Genomic DNA, 14,581 nt, shown 5'->3' on the forward strand with positions numbered 1-14,581 from the left:
TTAGGTGACTAGCTCCCTGTTAGAATCTCGGGCTTGTCATAGAGACACGAGAAGTTTTTCTATCGCTTTGGAGAGAGACAATTAGCAATTACAGTGGCCGTCCCAATTACCGGTGGATTTGAGATGAACTGTGTGTGACACACGGTGCTTTCAAACCCTCTTCCTTGAGAGCAAGTTATCGTTTATCCTGAGAACACGGGCGTAATGGGCTGCAACTGCTCAGTGGCACAAAAGGGTGAGATTTCTTTCAGTCTTGGGTGAATTGCCTGTGATATGTATCCCACCCTGGCTTAATGTTTATTCAACAATAAAACTGTTTTATTTCTCTTTCCCTTCTGTGAAAAGGTTTTCTGGATTGTCAGGAGCTTTTGTTTTAAATTATATGTCCCCAACATCTCTTCCCCAGTAGAGCACAAGCTCCGCGGGGCGTTGTGTCTTCCTAGGTCACGAGTGTGCCCCCAGCACCTGGGATGGTACCCCGCACTGAGTTCAGGTGTTCAAAACGTGTTTGTTGAAGGAATAAACAAAGTTACCCACCATCTCATTTGAATTTTATTTCTTACAGTGAGCAAGTATTATTTATTAGGGGCAAAACAAAAAAATCAATCGAGCTTTTAAAATCACCACAATTGCCAACAGAACAGGTAGGCGCTGGTTTGCTTTATGGATATTGATTTTGTGTCCTGTTAGACCCCATGCTTTTCAGATGTGATTCAGTAAAGGCAGTAGTCAGTAAATCGTTACTAGGAACTACTTCAGACGTTCTCATTAGCAACCATTTCAGACATCACACACAAAAAAGAAAGAAATCTTCAGAGATCAGAGTCCCGATTAATCCAGATCCTTCCTAAGCACTAAACAGCGATCTGTTTCTGTCTCCAAAACAATCGAGGGGAGAGTCTCAGGTGCGTCTCAGCACCTCCAGCCTCCAACATTTTTCTCAGGGGTGGTTTTATGAGTAGTGTCTCTCCCTGAGTGGCTTCACTGAACTGGACAGCTCAGGTCCCACGCCCCGAGCCCCCCACCTCGAAGCCTTTATTTATGTCTCCCCCACATCATTCACCCTCTCCTCAGAATGAATGAATGAATGGATGGATGGACGGATGAAGTACACACCACGTGTACTATGACTAGCTTTCTGGAGGGCATTGTATGCTCCAGACCCCATTCCAAGTACCCTGTGTGCACAGTTCCTCTTAATGTTCACAGCAACCCTGTCAGGTGGGTACAGTCATCGTTCCCATTTCACAAAGAACTGAGGTTCAGAGACGTTGAGTGACTTCTTTAGTCACATAGTGCACAGTAAAGCAGGGGCACGCCCCCAGGAAATCTGACCCCAGAGCCCCAAGATCTTGGCCCCAAACCCCAAAGTGTCATCAGTCCCCAGTCTTCTACTTATTAGTGGAAAAAAGAAGAGAGAACCCAACAAGGCAGGAAGTGGGGCGGGAGGGTTCAGAATCTCCTTACCACACACGTTTTCTGAGCTCCCACCACAGGCCAGGCAGTAGGCGAAGCACTTGAACGCTGGTGTCCAACTCAAGCCTCACACCAGCACTGAGGTGCTTACCGTCACTGTCCACATTTCAGAGACAAGGACCCCAAGGCATCGAGATGGGAGTCATTTGCCAGGGTGCCACAGTTAGTAAGTGGCAGACCCAGAATCACACCCAGGTGCGTCTGCCCCCATGGCCCACGTTCTCAGCCCGGATTCTTCCCCAGAGAGATGGAGAAAAGCAGAGAAGATGACCCAAAGTGAGTCCAAGTTCAAACAGGGGCAGGGCTCCCACGGGGTGAGCCAGAAGGAGAAAGGGGTCACTCTGAAGTGAGACGCTGCAGCTACCGCTGGTGACCTTGGTCAACACCAGCCTAAGGGGTGCAGGTGGAGCCCCACATCCTAGGAATGAAGGAGTCGAGGGCTCTTTCTGTGTGTGTCGCCTCAATGACTAGAACCGGACCTGTACTTCTCCGTCTCCTTCATGCCTAGCACAACACTTAGCACCACATGGATGCTGAATGCATAGATGCTGAACAAATGAGCAAATGCACATCTCCCTCCGCACAGGGACAAGTATCAGTAGGCGCTGCATGATGGAAGCAAAGCCCACACACATCATCAGTACCCAGTAAGGACACGCTGAACACGCCAGTACATGAAGGGATGAGATTATTTCACGGAGAGAGTTACTAATGCGATCTGCTGCTGCAAAACATCACACATAATTGGTATTGAAAAAAGGGCTGGGAGACTTGGTCATTAAATCCATGTTATAAGAGCAAAAAGAAAAAAAAAAAAGGAAATCACCTATATATATATCCATTATAATCTGTATGAGTCCACTTGGGTTCCCTTAACAAAATACCACAGACTGGGGACTTGAACACCTGAAGCTTCTGCCTCACCGTTCCGCAGGCTGGAAGTCCGAGATCAGGGTGCCACAGCCTGGTCCGGGGCCGGTGACAGCCATCTTCCTGGCTTGCTGGCCACCTTCTCGCTGTGGCCTTACATGGCAGCCAGAGAGAGGGTGTGGGGCCTCTTCCACGCCTTATAAGGGCACTAATCCCATCACGAGAGCCCACGCTATGACCTAACCTCACCCTATTTACCTCCTAAATTCCTCATCTCCCAATACTATCATACCAAAAGTTAGTGCTTCGACATAGGAACTTGTGGGATGAGGGGACACAAACATTCAGGCCATAACATCCATTACTAGGAGACTGGATTAAGTAAATCATGGTGCACCAACACCGTAGAATGCTCTGCAGCTTTTAACATGTTATCACGTACACTTTTCACAGCACCCTTTGAGATGGATGCTATGACTCCCACCTCCTACAAGGGAAGAAGCAAAAATTTATTTGGAGCCACTTAGCAAAGACTTATTTGGAGCCCCGGCTCAGGGCTGAGCCAGGTTCTAAGCCAGGCCTGTACCACACCACAGCCATGAGGCTAGCCACCAGATCTTGAAACAACAAGGCCTTCCTTTCACACAGCACGGTACCTGGCCCACAGCAAGTGTTCAGAATAATAAATGCTGATCGGAAAGGAACAGACGGGATGCAAGAAGTGATGGATGGGTGGGGGCACTTGGGTTTGCCTTGGGAAAAGGGGCAGAAACAGAAGGAGGTGGGGAATGGCATGGAGGGATACAGGGAGGTGGCCGGGGCAATGAGTCAAGACTCAAGCTTCCCCTCTGGGCAGAAAACATTTGCGACAGTCACTGCATAACCTAACAAAGATGGGGAGACAACGTGCCTGCAGCAAAGCCAGCTCGGCTTGTGGTTGCCAGATCCTCAAGTTCCAGACTCCCTTGCAGCTAAGAGGGATCATGTGACACAGTTCTAGCCAATGGGACAGAAGGGGCTTTTCATGGTGGGTGGAAGCGTGAGGGTTCCGGAAAGAGTTTTCATTCGCTGCCCAACTGAATCTAGGCACGTCCATTCCCAGCTCCTTCCAGAACCTTCCGGGCAGAAAGGCTAAGGTTTCCAAGACTCCTTTGCAGTTGAGTTTCTGGATGTGAATTTGTCTCTGCCAATTGGTTGCACTCACACAATATTCTGAAGGCGGACATGGGGCAAAGGCGTCGTCCTGCGGCTTGGGCTCTTTGGTGCTGGGAAACAAGTTTGCGGAGACGCGGAGGCCTTCTGCAGCAGAATTCAGGTGTCCGGTCGCCAGGCCGCGGGTATGGGCGAGTATTTGTGGCAGAGACACAACTCCCCCTTTCCAGAGTCCAGTAACCTGTTTTGTGGGAGCTGGAAAGCAGGTGCGGTGGCAGCAGTTTCCTGACCCCCCGGATCACAGCTCTGGCAGTGTGTTCTAGAATTCATTCATTCCACCGGCCAACTCCTGACGCCCACCTTCCCAGGTGTGGCTGAGGGGGCTGCTTCTCTGGCCGGCCACTCAATAGTGTGTCCAGAGAGTCTCCTGGGGGCTCAGCCTGCTGCCCACTTCTCTAGCTTTTCCGATGAGTTTCCAAGCACTAATTCCCCGTGCTAAATTCTTTTTTGCCTAAAATAGCAAAGATTTGGAAACATTTAGAATCCTCTAATTTCAACCAAAAAATTCTAAAGATGTCAAGCCTGAGAAAATCTTTGAGCCTCAGTTTCTTCTTCTGTAGAATGGAAATCAAAGATTATTATTATCACTATCATCAATTAATAGTTATCAAATACTGTGGCCGACTGTATTTCTCAAAGATGGTCACAACAATATTTCCCATCCCCTAAGCCTTCCTCACGTGACCTCGCCACTTTCCATCACGTCGGAGGAGTCTAACCCCCTTACTCTCGAATCTGGGCTGCCCCCCTGACTCTTGCAACCTACAGAACACGGCAGAAATCCACGCCGCATAAACTCCAAAGGTGGGGAACACGCGCGAATCTCCCGCCCCGCGAACTCCGCCAGGGCCTCCGGGTCCGGCCCCGCCCACTCCGCGTTCGGCTCCCGCCCCTCCCACCCCGCGTGCCGCTCGGGTTCCGGAGGGGCGGGTCTGGTGGGCGGGGCCTGGAGGGATCGGGCGGCTCGGGAGCCGGAGGGGCCGGTGGGTGGGCGGGGCCTGGAAGGGTTCGCGCGGCTCCGGTCCCGCCCACGCCGCTCTGGGCTCTGGCTCCGGCGGGCCCCGCCCACCGGCGCTCGTTCCCACTCGGGTCCGCTGCGCCCGCGGCAGCGCTTCGCCGCGCGCCATGGCCGGGCTGCTGGCGCTGCTGGGCCCAGCGGGCCGGGTGGGCGCCCGGGTCCGGCCTCGCGCTACCTGGTTCCTGGGTGCCGCTGCCCCCTGCGCGCCGCCGCCCCTGTTGCTGCCGCTGCTCCGGCCCGGGCCCGACGCCCCGCTGCTGCGTGCGGCCCGCGGGCACAGCCAAGGCCACCAGGTAAGCCTCCCCACCCCCACCCTGCTCCTGGGGCGCCCGGATCCCGGCCGACCTCCGCGCAAGGACAGCTTGGCTCGCCCAGCTGTGCGAGGCCGAGCCCCTCCAGGGTTCCCAAGGCCCCAATCCCTACGAGCCGAGGTAGCGAGGCTCCCAATTGACAGGCGGAGAAACTGAGGCTCAGGGAGGTCTGGTGATCTGCCCAAGGTCACACGGTCTCTGGCAGAGCCCCAGGTTCCCAGAGCGTCGGCCGGCACAGTGGTGGTAGCCCAGAGTATTATAGCTGGGGCTTGAACTTGGTATTAAGGCCTTCACTTGGCTGTCAGAGTTGTTCCCTCTGCAAGTGGCTCTGGAACGTCCCCCGCACTGCGCGGGGGAGAACGGCTCCGGGGGTGCTGCCGCCCTGAACACCTCCCAGCACTTGCAGCTGCTCCTTTTTATCTAACCAAAAGACCAGGCCTCCCTGCCAGACTTCAGGCAAGACTCGGGCAAGAAACACACGGTTTTTCATCCTGTTTCATTTCAGTTGCCTTCTATGTGTGATAAGTGAAAACTCTTTCCCATCGGAGTGGTAATACGGGACTTTCCTTCAAAAAAAAAAAAAAAGTTACAGGTTTGTTTGTTTGTTTTTTAAGTTCATCTTCTTAAAGAAAAACAGTAGTAAAGTAGTGCGGTCTGGAGACACAGGACCTAACAAGCTGGGACTCCAAGAACCCGGCCTCCTGCGGAGGAGTGCCTCAGGCCTTGCCTGCTTCTGTCCCTTCACCAGGGGATGGGATTCAGCCCCTCCACTCCCCAGCTGTGTGAGCGACCTCACCCCAAGGAGGCCGAAGGCTCTGAGCCAGCTTGCTGACCTTTCAAAGGGCTAAAAGTCGGACCTTCCCCAGAAGACTGGGAAGCAGGCCTGAGCACAGTGCCCGTGGAGCTTCCTGAATGATGGTTCCCTGGGGACTCACACCCTGACTCTGCCTCCTGTTCCACCGTCTGGTAACCAGTAGATCCTGTCTCTAAGTCTTGAGCCCTCTACACATATCTGGCTGCCTCCTAGTGATACTTCGTGGATCAGCCCACCTGTCCCTTCCTCCAGGAAGCCTTCCCTGACCACCAGGGATACCTTGGGTGCCTCCACTGCCCTCCCCCTCCCCGCCATCGGTCCTGCACTTACCACCTGGAATGGTCTCCTGACTTGCTTGTGTGTCCCGTCAGCCAGTATTAGCTTTGTCCCCAGCCCAGGCCCAGGCACTGGCACGTTTGTGTATGTGAGCATGTGCGAACGTGTGTATGTATGTGCATGATGTGTGTATACAGTGGTGACGAGTGTGGTCGCAGAGTCCCTGCATTCCTGTCTCTACTCACTAGTTCTGTGGCCTTGATCAGATTCCTTCACTTCTCTATTTCTCAGTTTCTTCGCCCATGAAATGGGATGTTAATAATTCACATTTCATGGAGCTTGAGTGTGAAACAAGGTAATGTGCGTACCTGGCATCGGGTACGTTCTAAATTAACGTTAGCTATTGTTGTCATTGTCACAGTAAATGTGTAAATCACAGGGCCTCGTGAGCTACTGGTAGATGGGCAGGATCCAAGTGGGATCGAACCTAACAGGATGCTAGGACAGAACATACTCATCAAAGTGTCACCTCCCTGAGAAGACACTTCCCCGGGGGGGGCCTGAGAGCAGGTGGAGGGGTGCCCCTGTCAACTGCCCCTGGTTACTCACAGGCACCTTGGTTTTGGCCTCTGGGAGTAGGGAGTGCGGCTAGGGTCTCCAAATGTGCCAGGAATTTAAATACCTGAGAGTCGCACCCACGTCTGCCTTCAGCGGGGAGTCTCCACTGTAACTGGGAGAATCCTGCCCTTTTCTCTTAACCCAATTCCGTGGCCTGCGTGTCACCTAACAGAGCTGCCTAGCCTGCCTGCACTCACACTACGGGAGGGAAATCTTGGGGAGATGACTGGCTCTCTTTGAGCCCCAGTGTCTTCATCTCTGTCGGTTCTGCTCACGTGCTATCTTTTCAGGGAGCCCCTTCCTGATGACCTTATTTAAACCGGCAGCGTCCCTGCCCACAGTCCGACCCGTCTGCCTGCCCTCCTTGGTGTTTCTCCACGGCACTTGTCACATCTAGCTGCCCTGATGCTTTGCTTTTGTTTATTGCCCCTACCCTCCCACTAGACCCTAGGCCCCCTGAGGGTAGAGTTTTGTCTGTCTCGTTCATTGCTGTCCCCTACACTTACAGCAGTGCCTCGCGTAGAGCTGTTATCCGTGAGTAAGTGAGGCGCAGAGCCTAGTTACTAAGAGCGGAAGTCTCGGAACCAGACTCGGCAGGTTCTGATTCCAGCTCTGACAGATAATTCCTGCGTGACCTTCTGAAAGTTAACTCAACCTCTCTGGGCTTCCCGGATCCTCTTCCGTTAGGTGAGGATAACAGTAGTGCCTGTCTCATGGGGTTGTTGTTGCATGATCTGCATTAATATTTTCAGAGCACTCAGAGCCATGTTTGATACAAAGTAAACACAATGTAGTGGTTGGTATTATCGTTACCTAGTGGCCCAGTGAAAACAGGTGTCACTCCAAACAATGTGAGCAACTCTTGAACAAAATCTTTGGCTCATTCCTCAAACCTTCCTGCCCCTTCTCAAATAGCCTTTTGTATTTTAATAACTATTAGGATTGAGGGGAGGAGGGAGTCTCTCTCTCTCTCTCATACACACACACTCACACACACACACACACACACGCAAGGATGTAAAAGCACTTTGGCTAAGCACAGATGCTAGGGGATGTATACTGTTTTATGCACCCTGGGCAGTGCCTAACACATCATATCACAGGTACCTGAAGCGTTATTTCACAAAGAAATGAATGCCTGAGAAACTCCCACTCTTACAAGTCACCCCCTCCCAAATTCCTTTATTTTAGCCTCTTCAGTCTCCTTCAGGGTTAGGAAGAAAACCGAATGGCTCACAATGCTTAAAGATACTTCCCTTTACCACGATGAAAGGAAGAAAACCGTCCAAGATTCAAACTCTAGAAAGTTAGCACTGAACCCTGCTGCTGCCTAACAGGAGGTGGTCCATCGTGTCTGAATAGTTTATCCCTCCCGTTGTTTTGCAGTAGATGCTGCTTATTCTGTAGCTGGAAGTTTGGCTGCCTCTGTATTTTTCTTTTTTGGCCAAAAGGCATTTTGCCAAAATAGAGGTTGCAAAGAAAAGAGCCCTCAACAGAGACAGCTCCGCTCAGTTCTGGTGAATGGACTGACAGGGCATGATTAAGTTCGGTCAGGCCAAGTGTCAACGGTGGAAAATGAAAGGGGCTTTCTCCCTCCTCAGCCTCAGAACGTTGTCTGGCACTTGGAAGGTAGATTGTAGATTACCGTCCTATCAGCGCCTGCCATCTGGCGGCTCCCGTCCCAGGGCTTCCTCAGCAGCTACAAGGCGGGTGGGGCCTTGTTTATCGGAAGGAACTTGAGCTCTGAGCAGCCTTCCTGGCGGGTGGGTGCCAGAGCCAGACGGAAGCTCCGAGGGAAGGGACGATCACACGTGCTGGCCAGCCTAAAGGCACTGACTGGTTTCCCTTCTCCCCACCAAAGCCTTGAAGTCCTGGAAGAGTGTTCCAGAACTTTAGCAATATTCAGCCTTTACAGGACAAGAAGGCGAGTCTGACTGCAGAAGTCATGTGGCCTCATGGTGGCCTGTGCAGTGACCCAGCCAGGCACCCACAGCCAGTTTGCCGCTTCCCCAGAACCTCAGTCTCCCCCATCTGTCTAAGTGGGAGCCACAGAGGTGCCTACTCATGGGTTTACTATGAGGGGTTTTATGAAATGACACCTTTAAAGTGCTAAGCCTGGGGCCTGGCTCAGTAGAAGGGGCCTATTCTGAGGACACAGATGGTTTTCCTAAAACCTCTCATAAGTGACGCATTACTGCCCATCAGAATGCACTCTCGGGGGGGGGGGGGGGGCGGGGGGGCGGTGCCTGGCTGGCTCGGTCGGCGGAGTGCCACTCTTGATCTCAGGGTTGCCAGTTCGAGCCCCACGTTGGGTGTAGAGGTTACTTACTTAATTAAAAAAAAAAAAAATGCACCCTCTGAGACCCATGACCCAGTACTGGATCTCAACCGCCCCTCCCCTTTGGTTAAGTCTTTGTTTTCGTAACTCTGCAAGTGGCCTGCACATTTGATTCCCAGGAATGCGAACATTTAATGAAATTGAGATTAATTCCCAGAGCGAGGCTTATGGGTAGGAGCCCCCAGTGAGCTGCACAGCAGGTGCATCTGAGGACAAGGGAAGACCCTCCTGGAGAACATGCTGAGGGCAGGAAAGAGCAGAGAGAGGTGAAGCAGGATGGGGAAGCAGGGGCTTTACCTGGCAACCCCGGGCAACTGATAACTAATCCCAACGCCCAGGCCTCACCCCAAAGCACAGAATCAGACGCTGCACCCCTGGACAGAGGTACAAACGGACCAGCAGCATCTGGGTCACCTGGGAACTCATACGAAGGCTCCCGCCCCACTTGCTGAGTCAGAGCTTAAGCCCGCAGGGCTGGGACTCCAGCAGGGTAGGAGCGGGCTGGGAGGTCCCCTGCGGCCCAGAGGAACCTTGCAGGGTCTGGAGGTGCTGCTCTGGGTCCCTGTGTTGTTTTATTTTCCCTCAGGGAGTCCTGTTCCTACCTCCTGGGGACTCTGGGTTGTCACGCTCCTCCCTCTTGCCTTTGAAGTGTGGCTCCATATGCTGCACACTCTAAAAATACAAGGCAAAAGCCATCCTGCTACAAGCCAAGAACCGGAGCTAACTGACCCAGATACTTTCTCCCAGGAAGAGCTGTGACACAGGTCATTAGGATTCAAGAAATCCTCTCATAAACAAGGCACTCTCCATGTTGAGAAGGAGCTTTTTACATTTTTTTTTTTTAATGTTTATTTACTTAGAGCGTAAGCTGGGGAGGGGCAGAGAGAGAGGGAGACACAGAATTCGAAGCAGCCTCCAGGCTCTGAGCTGTCAGCACAGAGCCTGACGCAGGGCTCGAACCCGTAAACCGTAAGATCATGACCTGAGCAGAAGTCAGATGCTTAACTGACTGAGCCACCAGGAGCCCTGGAGGTTTCTTTTTTTTAAAGAAATCCAGTGTTCCTGGGTTGTTTCTCCCAAACAATCCAGGCCCTGTAGGTGCTCAATAAATGTTAATAGATGCGTCCTTTCTATGCAAACCCCGGGCAGGGCATTTATGGCCCAGGAATCATCCCTCCCTCTGTCCAGAGCTCAGGGGTAAACCTCGATTCTGGTGGTAAATATACCATAGCTTCCATTCCATTTTATTTTGCACACACCGCCCTTGTTTTGTGGAGTCGAGGATGGGTGTCATGTGCTCCCGCTGTGGACCCAGATTACCTGGGTTCTAGTTTTGGTGACTTGGGGCCAATTCTTTGGCCTCTGGAAACCTGTGTTGCTCCTCTGTGATTTAGGAAGAAAGTTAGGATCTACCTAGAAGGCAGTTGTGAGGACGAAAGTCTATAGCAGGTGGAGAGAAGCATCTGAGCCTTGCCTGGCTCGGAGAAGGTGCTTAATAAAGCATCATCCCTGTCCCCAAGTGTGTGAACCCAAGGTTTTAGTTACTGTTGATGCTCTAACAGCTCACCGGAAATCCAGGGACTTAAAATGACACACATTTATTACCTCACAGGTGTGGAGGCCAGAAATCCAAAATGGGTCTCAGCTGGGCTAAAGTCAAGGCGTTAGCAGAGCTGGTTCCTTCTGGAGGCTCTGAGGGAGAATCCATTTCCTGACCTCTCCAGTTCCTACAGGCCACATGCACTCACTGGCCTGTGGCCCCTTCCTCTGGCTTCCAAAGCCGCAGGGCCGCCCCTGTGCTTATGACTCTGCTTCTGTCTTCACACCTTCCCTGACCCTCCTGCCTCCCTCTCTTCACTTATAAGGACCCTTGTGATTCCATTGGTCCCACTCGGGAAATCAGTGATGATCTACCCATCTCAAGACCCTTAATGTAGTCACATCTGCAAAATCTTACCTTTTACCACGTAAGGTAACATATTCACAGGTTCTGGAGACTAGGACCTGGACATCTTGGGGGCCCATCATTCTGTTGATCATACCCGATACCCAGCCTTTCAGCACGCTTAGTGTTGACATGGGCAGGAGCCTCGGCTGACTGAGGAAGGACAGCAGCTGGTCTCTCACTGGGTAGGAAGGAGAGCGGAACCCTGTGCGACACGAAAGCCACTGATTCCTGCCCCAGCACATCTCCCCTTCTGTGGTCTGTGCACAGGACCCCGGCAAAATCACTGCGACGACAGGCAGGGACGGCGGCAGCACAGAGGAGAAAAAGCCAAGCAAGTCACAGCAGCTGAGAAAGATTTTTCAAGAGTATGGTGCTGTTGGAGTGTCGCTGCACATTGGAATCTCCTTGATCTCCTTGGGCGTATTTTACACGGTCATTTCAAGGTAAGGTCTCTGACAGTAACAGACTATCATGTAGGATTCTTGGTGAATGAGAACACTTTTCCTATGAATTTTTTATACATCTGCAACTTTCAGCACATTTAAATTTTTAATTTTTTTTTAATGTTTGTTTATTTTTGAGAGAGAGAGAGAGAGAGCAGCAGAGGCGTGAGCAGGGGAGGGGCAGAGAGAGAGAGAGAGAGCGAGACACAGAATCCGAAGCAGGCTCCAGGCTCTTAGCTGTCAGCACAGAGCTTGACGCAGGACTTGAACTCACGGACTGCGAGATCATGACCTGAGCCGAAGTCAGCCGCTTAACCGACTGAGCCACCCAGGCGCCCCAAATTTTTTAAATACCATAAATCTTAGAGGCAAATTGATTGTCTAATCCCTTGCAGTAATAATCTCTCTCTCTCTCTCTCTCTCTGTCTCGTTTTTTGCCTCTTCCCCCAGCGGTGTGGACATGTCTGCAGTCCTGCTTAAACTCGGATTTAAGGAGTCACTGGTACAGTCAAAAATGGCGGCGGGCACAAGTACCTTCGTGGTGGCCTACGCCATCCACAAGCTGTTTGCACCCGTGAGAATCAGCATTACCTTGGTTTCCGTGCCCTTCATCGTCAGATATTTTCGCAAAGTGGGATTTTTTAAACCTCCAGCTGCAAAGCCTTGATGAACTCTTCAGTTGCGGGCCTGCAAACCTAGTTCTTTTAGATAGAAATTTGGGGTTAGTCTTAGGATATAGCTTTTTGGGGGTCGGGTGGGGACAGGAAGCTAATTGCTATGTTCTCACGAATAAGTTTTACCTTTCCCAGCAAAATCCAGGGTTTCTGTTAATAATTGTAATCATTTTGCTCCACACATGTTGCAAATGCTGTTTATCACAGGGCTTGTATACCTAATCTAAAATGTCAGCAAAACATCACAAATCGAGTTGTCACCTCCACAAAACATTCCTTCTGGAAGATCGGTGGTGAGGTTCTAGTCTGGAGAAGCCCCAGGGATTCATCTCTGCTCCACTTCTTAAAGGGCAGTGATTCATTAAGCTGGTTTTAAAAACTCCCCTTTCTCCAATATCTGCTGTCAGGCTGCCTGCGGTTTAATAAGCAATATTCTGCAAAACAGCTGCCAGGGCCACAATTAATGAAGCAGAATTTAAGATTTCCCAGTAGGTAATCAGGATCTAAATTAGCATCAACACTTTGACATTGGTTATACTTGTTTCGGGGGGAAGAAAACCCACAAGTATTTCTGGTGTGTTTCATTGATCCTCAACAACCTTCACATCTGGACAGGGTGATCGCCTACCTCAGGCAGGTTTTCTCTCATTTCGTGAAACTAGGCCATTTGTCCTTGTTTAGGTAAAATACAGAAACTTTGTCCAGTCCTAATGGCATCACTTGGCTTCTGCCGGGCCTGGTCCACGGGTGAATTTGGACACTGCGCATGCAGAAAGCTCAGACAATCTTTGCTCAATCTAGATCTCCAGCTTCAGACATTCCAGAACTGCGGTCACAATGTTTACATTGTGTTGCTATTCCCATTTTTAATTGAGTTGAAATTATGTTCTATAGGAAAAGATTTTGTATCACTCTCTAGAAAGGAAACTTAGTAGCATTTGCTGTAAATGGGAGGCAAGTGCGGAAATAATGCAAAATAATGCACCCCAGCTGGGGGAGGGGATGTGTAATTACTTTCCGTTGAGCCAGTTTTACCCGGTAAAGGGTGTTTGACCTGACCTGAGGTCTTCCCATTTGCTGTTAAGGACATTAGTTAAGAACAGAAACTCAGGCACACAGGTCCAAATTGAGATTTTTGTCCTCGAAGCAGATAGGGGCAGGCAAACCAGAGAGAATTGCTTTCTGTGGGATCCACGTAACGTACCCTCCAGGCCCTGCCCACACAAAGCGCTGTCCACACTAGGAACCCAATTCAACAAATTCTGCCCTGCCACCGTGGTCGAGGGAGTTCCAGGTTTTGTTTGTTTGCCTGATTACGTGTGTGACAGAGAAGTCAAGATGCCATAAACTGACCATCTTTTTACACCTGGCTGCTGACAGTTCCCTGGTTAGGCCTTAGCAACCTATGTCCGTAATTTCAGTTCTTTTCCAAGAAGCTCTGTGGGACAAATTCTCCACTTGCAACATCTTTAAAGTGGCTTTTTTTCTCCCCTTTTAAAGCAATGAGCCCCTTGCCAAAAGGTTTTACCCATTTAACGTTGGAACTGCCTTTCTGGGATCTAATTCCAAGGACATCTACACGGCTCAGTGAGAGGCCTCATGGAATGTGGGCAATTCCTCCTGTGGCCTGGTCTGTCTACACAGTTGGCTTCGTGCTCCCAACCACCTTCTCTGCCGGTCTCCATACCTTTCAGATCCCCAGCAATGCCTATGCAAGAAAAGCTGACAGTCCCTCAGGTTTAAAAGCTGAAATCTGAAACTTTGATTCCATGGAGGAAGGGGAAAGACAGGGCAAGCAATAAAACCAATCATCAAACCAAATAGCCACGGCCTTCTCTCCTGAGTGAGCCCCACCTCCACTCCACTCCACTCCACTCCGGCCGGTGGTCCCAACAGAACAGAGACACTGGAGACGATGAAATCAGAGGGTCAGGGACTATGTGAATTCACCAGCAAGATGTACAGATTGCTCGTACTTAACAGTTTTTATGGAACTAGGGGAATAAAACATGCTCTATTTTAAAAATGTAAGCCATTGCTCAGCCCTAATTTTGTATCTGACAAAAGGAGCCGCTTAAGTTCCGTGAAAACAAATAAACATCTTTGTAGCCTACAGAGAACTTTGCATTCCTCTTCCGGGGGAGCCGGAACTGTTGCCGGTTATGAAGCAGCACGGCGTGTGACTCGTGTGTTAATGTTGTGCTAACACAATGAGCTATTTTCTTTGCTCGTGTGGGTTTGGGGAAATGGCAGTTTAGCCGGTGTCACTGGAGAAGTTAGTCATGTCGTATGAACGATGCTTGGGTGGATGGTGTGTGAAATATCCTGGGGATGGAGAGGTTGGTTTAGCTCAAGACTGAGGAGCAAAGCCTCCTTTGTCCCTCGGGGATTAACTGGATGGACCACTGAAGCTCTACTATGTTTTGAATTTTTTTTAATATTTGTTTTTGAGACAGAACGAGTGGGGGAGGGGCAGAGAGAGAGGGAGTCACAGAATCAGGCTCCAGGCTCAGCTGTCAGCACCCGACTGAGCCACCCAGGCACCCCTGCTCAGTTGTGTTTTGAAGCTTCTGTGACTGCATC

At 50.8% G+C, this 14,581-nt stretch overlaps 1 protein-coding gene across 1 annotated transcript; it reads left to right on the top strand.

The window, feature by feature from the left end:
• The first annotated feature begins 4,610 nt into the window (after nt 1-4,610).
• MIMS2 (mitochondrial inner membrane scaffold 2) lies at nt 4,611-14,111 on the top strand. The gene is made up of 3 exons (XM_086702539.1): nt 4,611-4,869; nt 11,149-11,324; nt 11,775-14,111. The coding sequence occupies exons 1-3, from the start codon at nt 4,684-4,686 to the stop codon at nt 11,989-11,991; spliced, it is 579 nt and encodes a 192-aa protein (XP_086558665.1). The 5' UTR covers nt 4,611-4,683; the 3' UTR covers nt 11,992-14,111.
• Nucleotides 14,112-14,581: the final 470 nt, after the last annotated feature.

The sequence above is a fragment of the Puma concolor genome, chromosome A3 (assembly GCF_028749965.1).
Source record: "Puma concolor isolate L17-30 chromosome A3, mPumCon1.1.hap2, whole genome shotgun sequence".
Taxonomy (NCBI): Eukaryota; Metazoa; Chordata; class Mammalia; order Carnivora; family Felidae; genus Puma; species Puma concolor.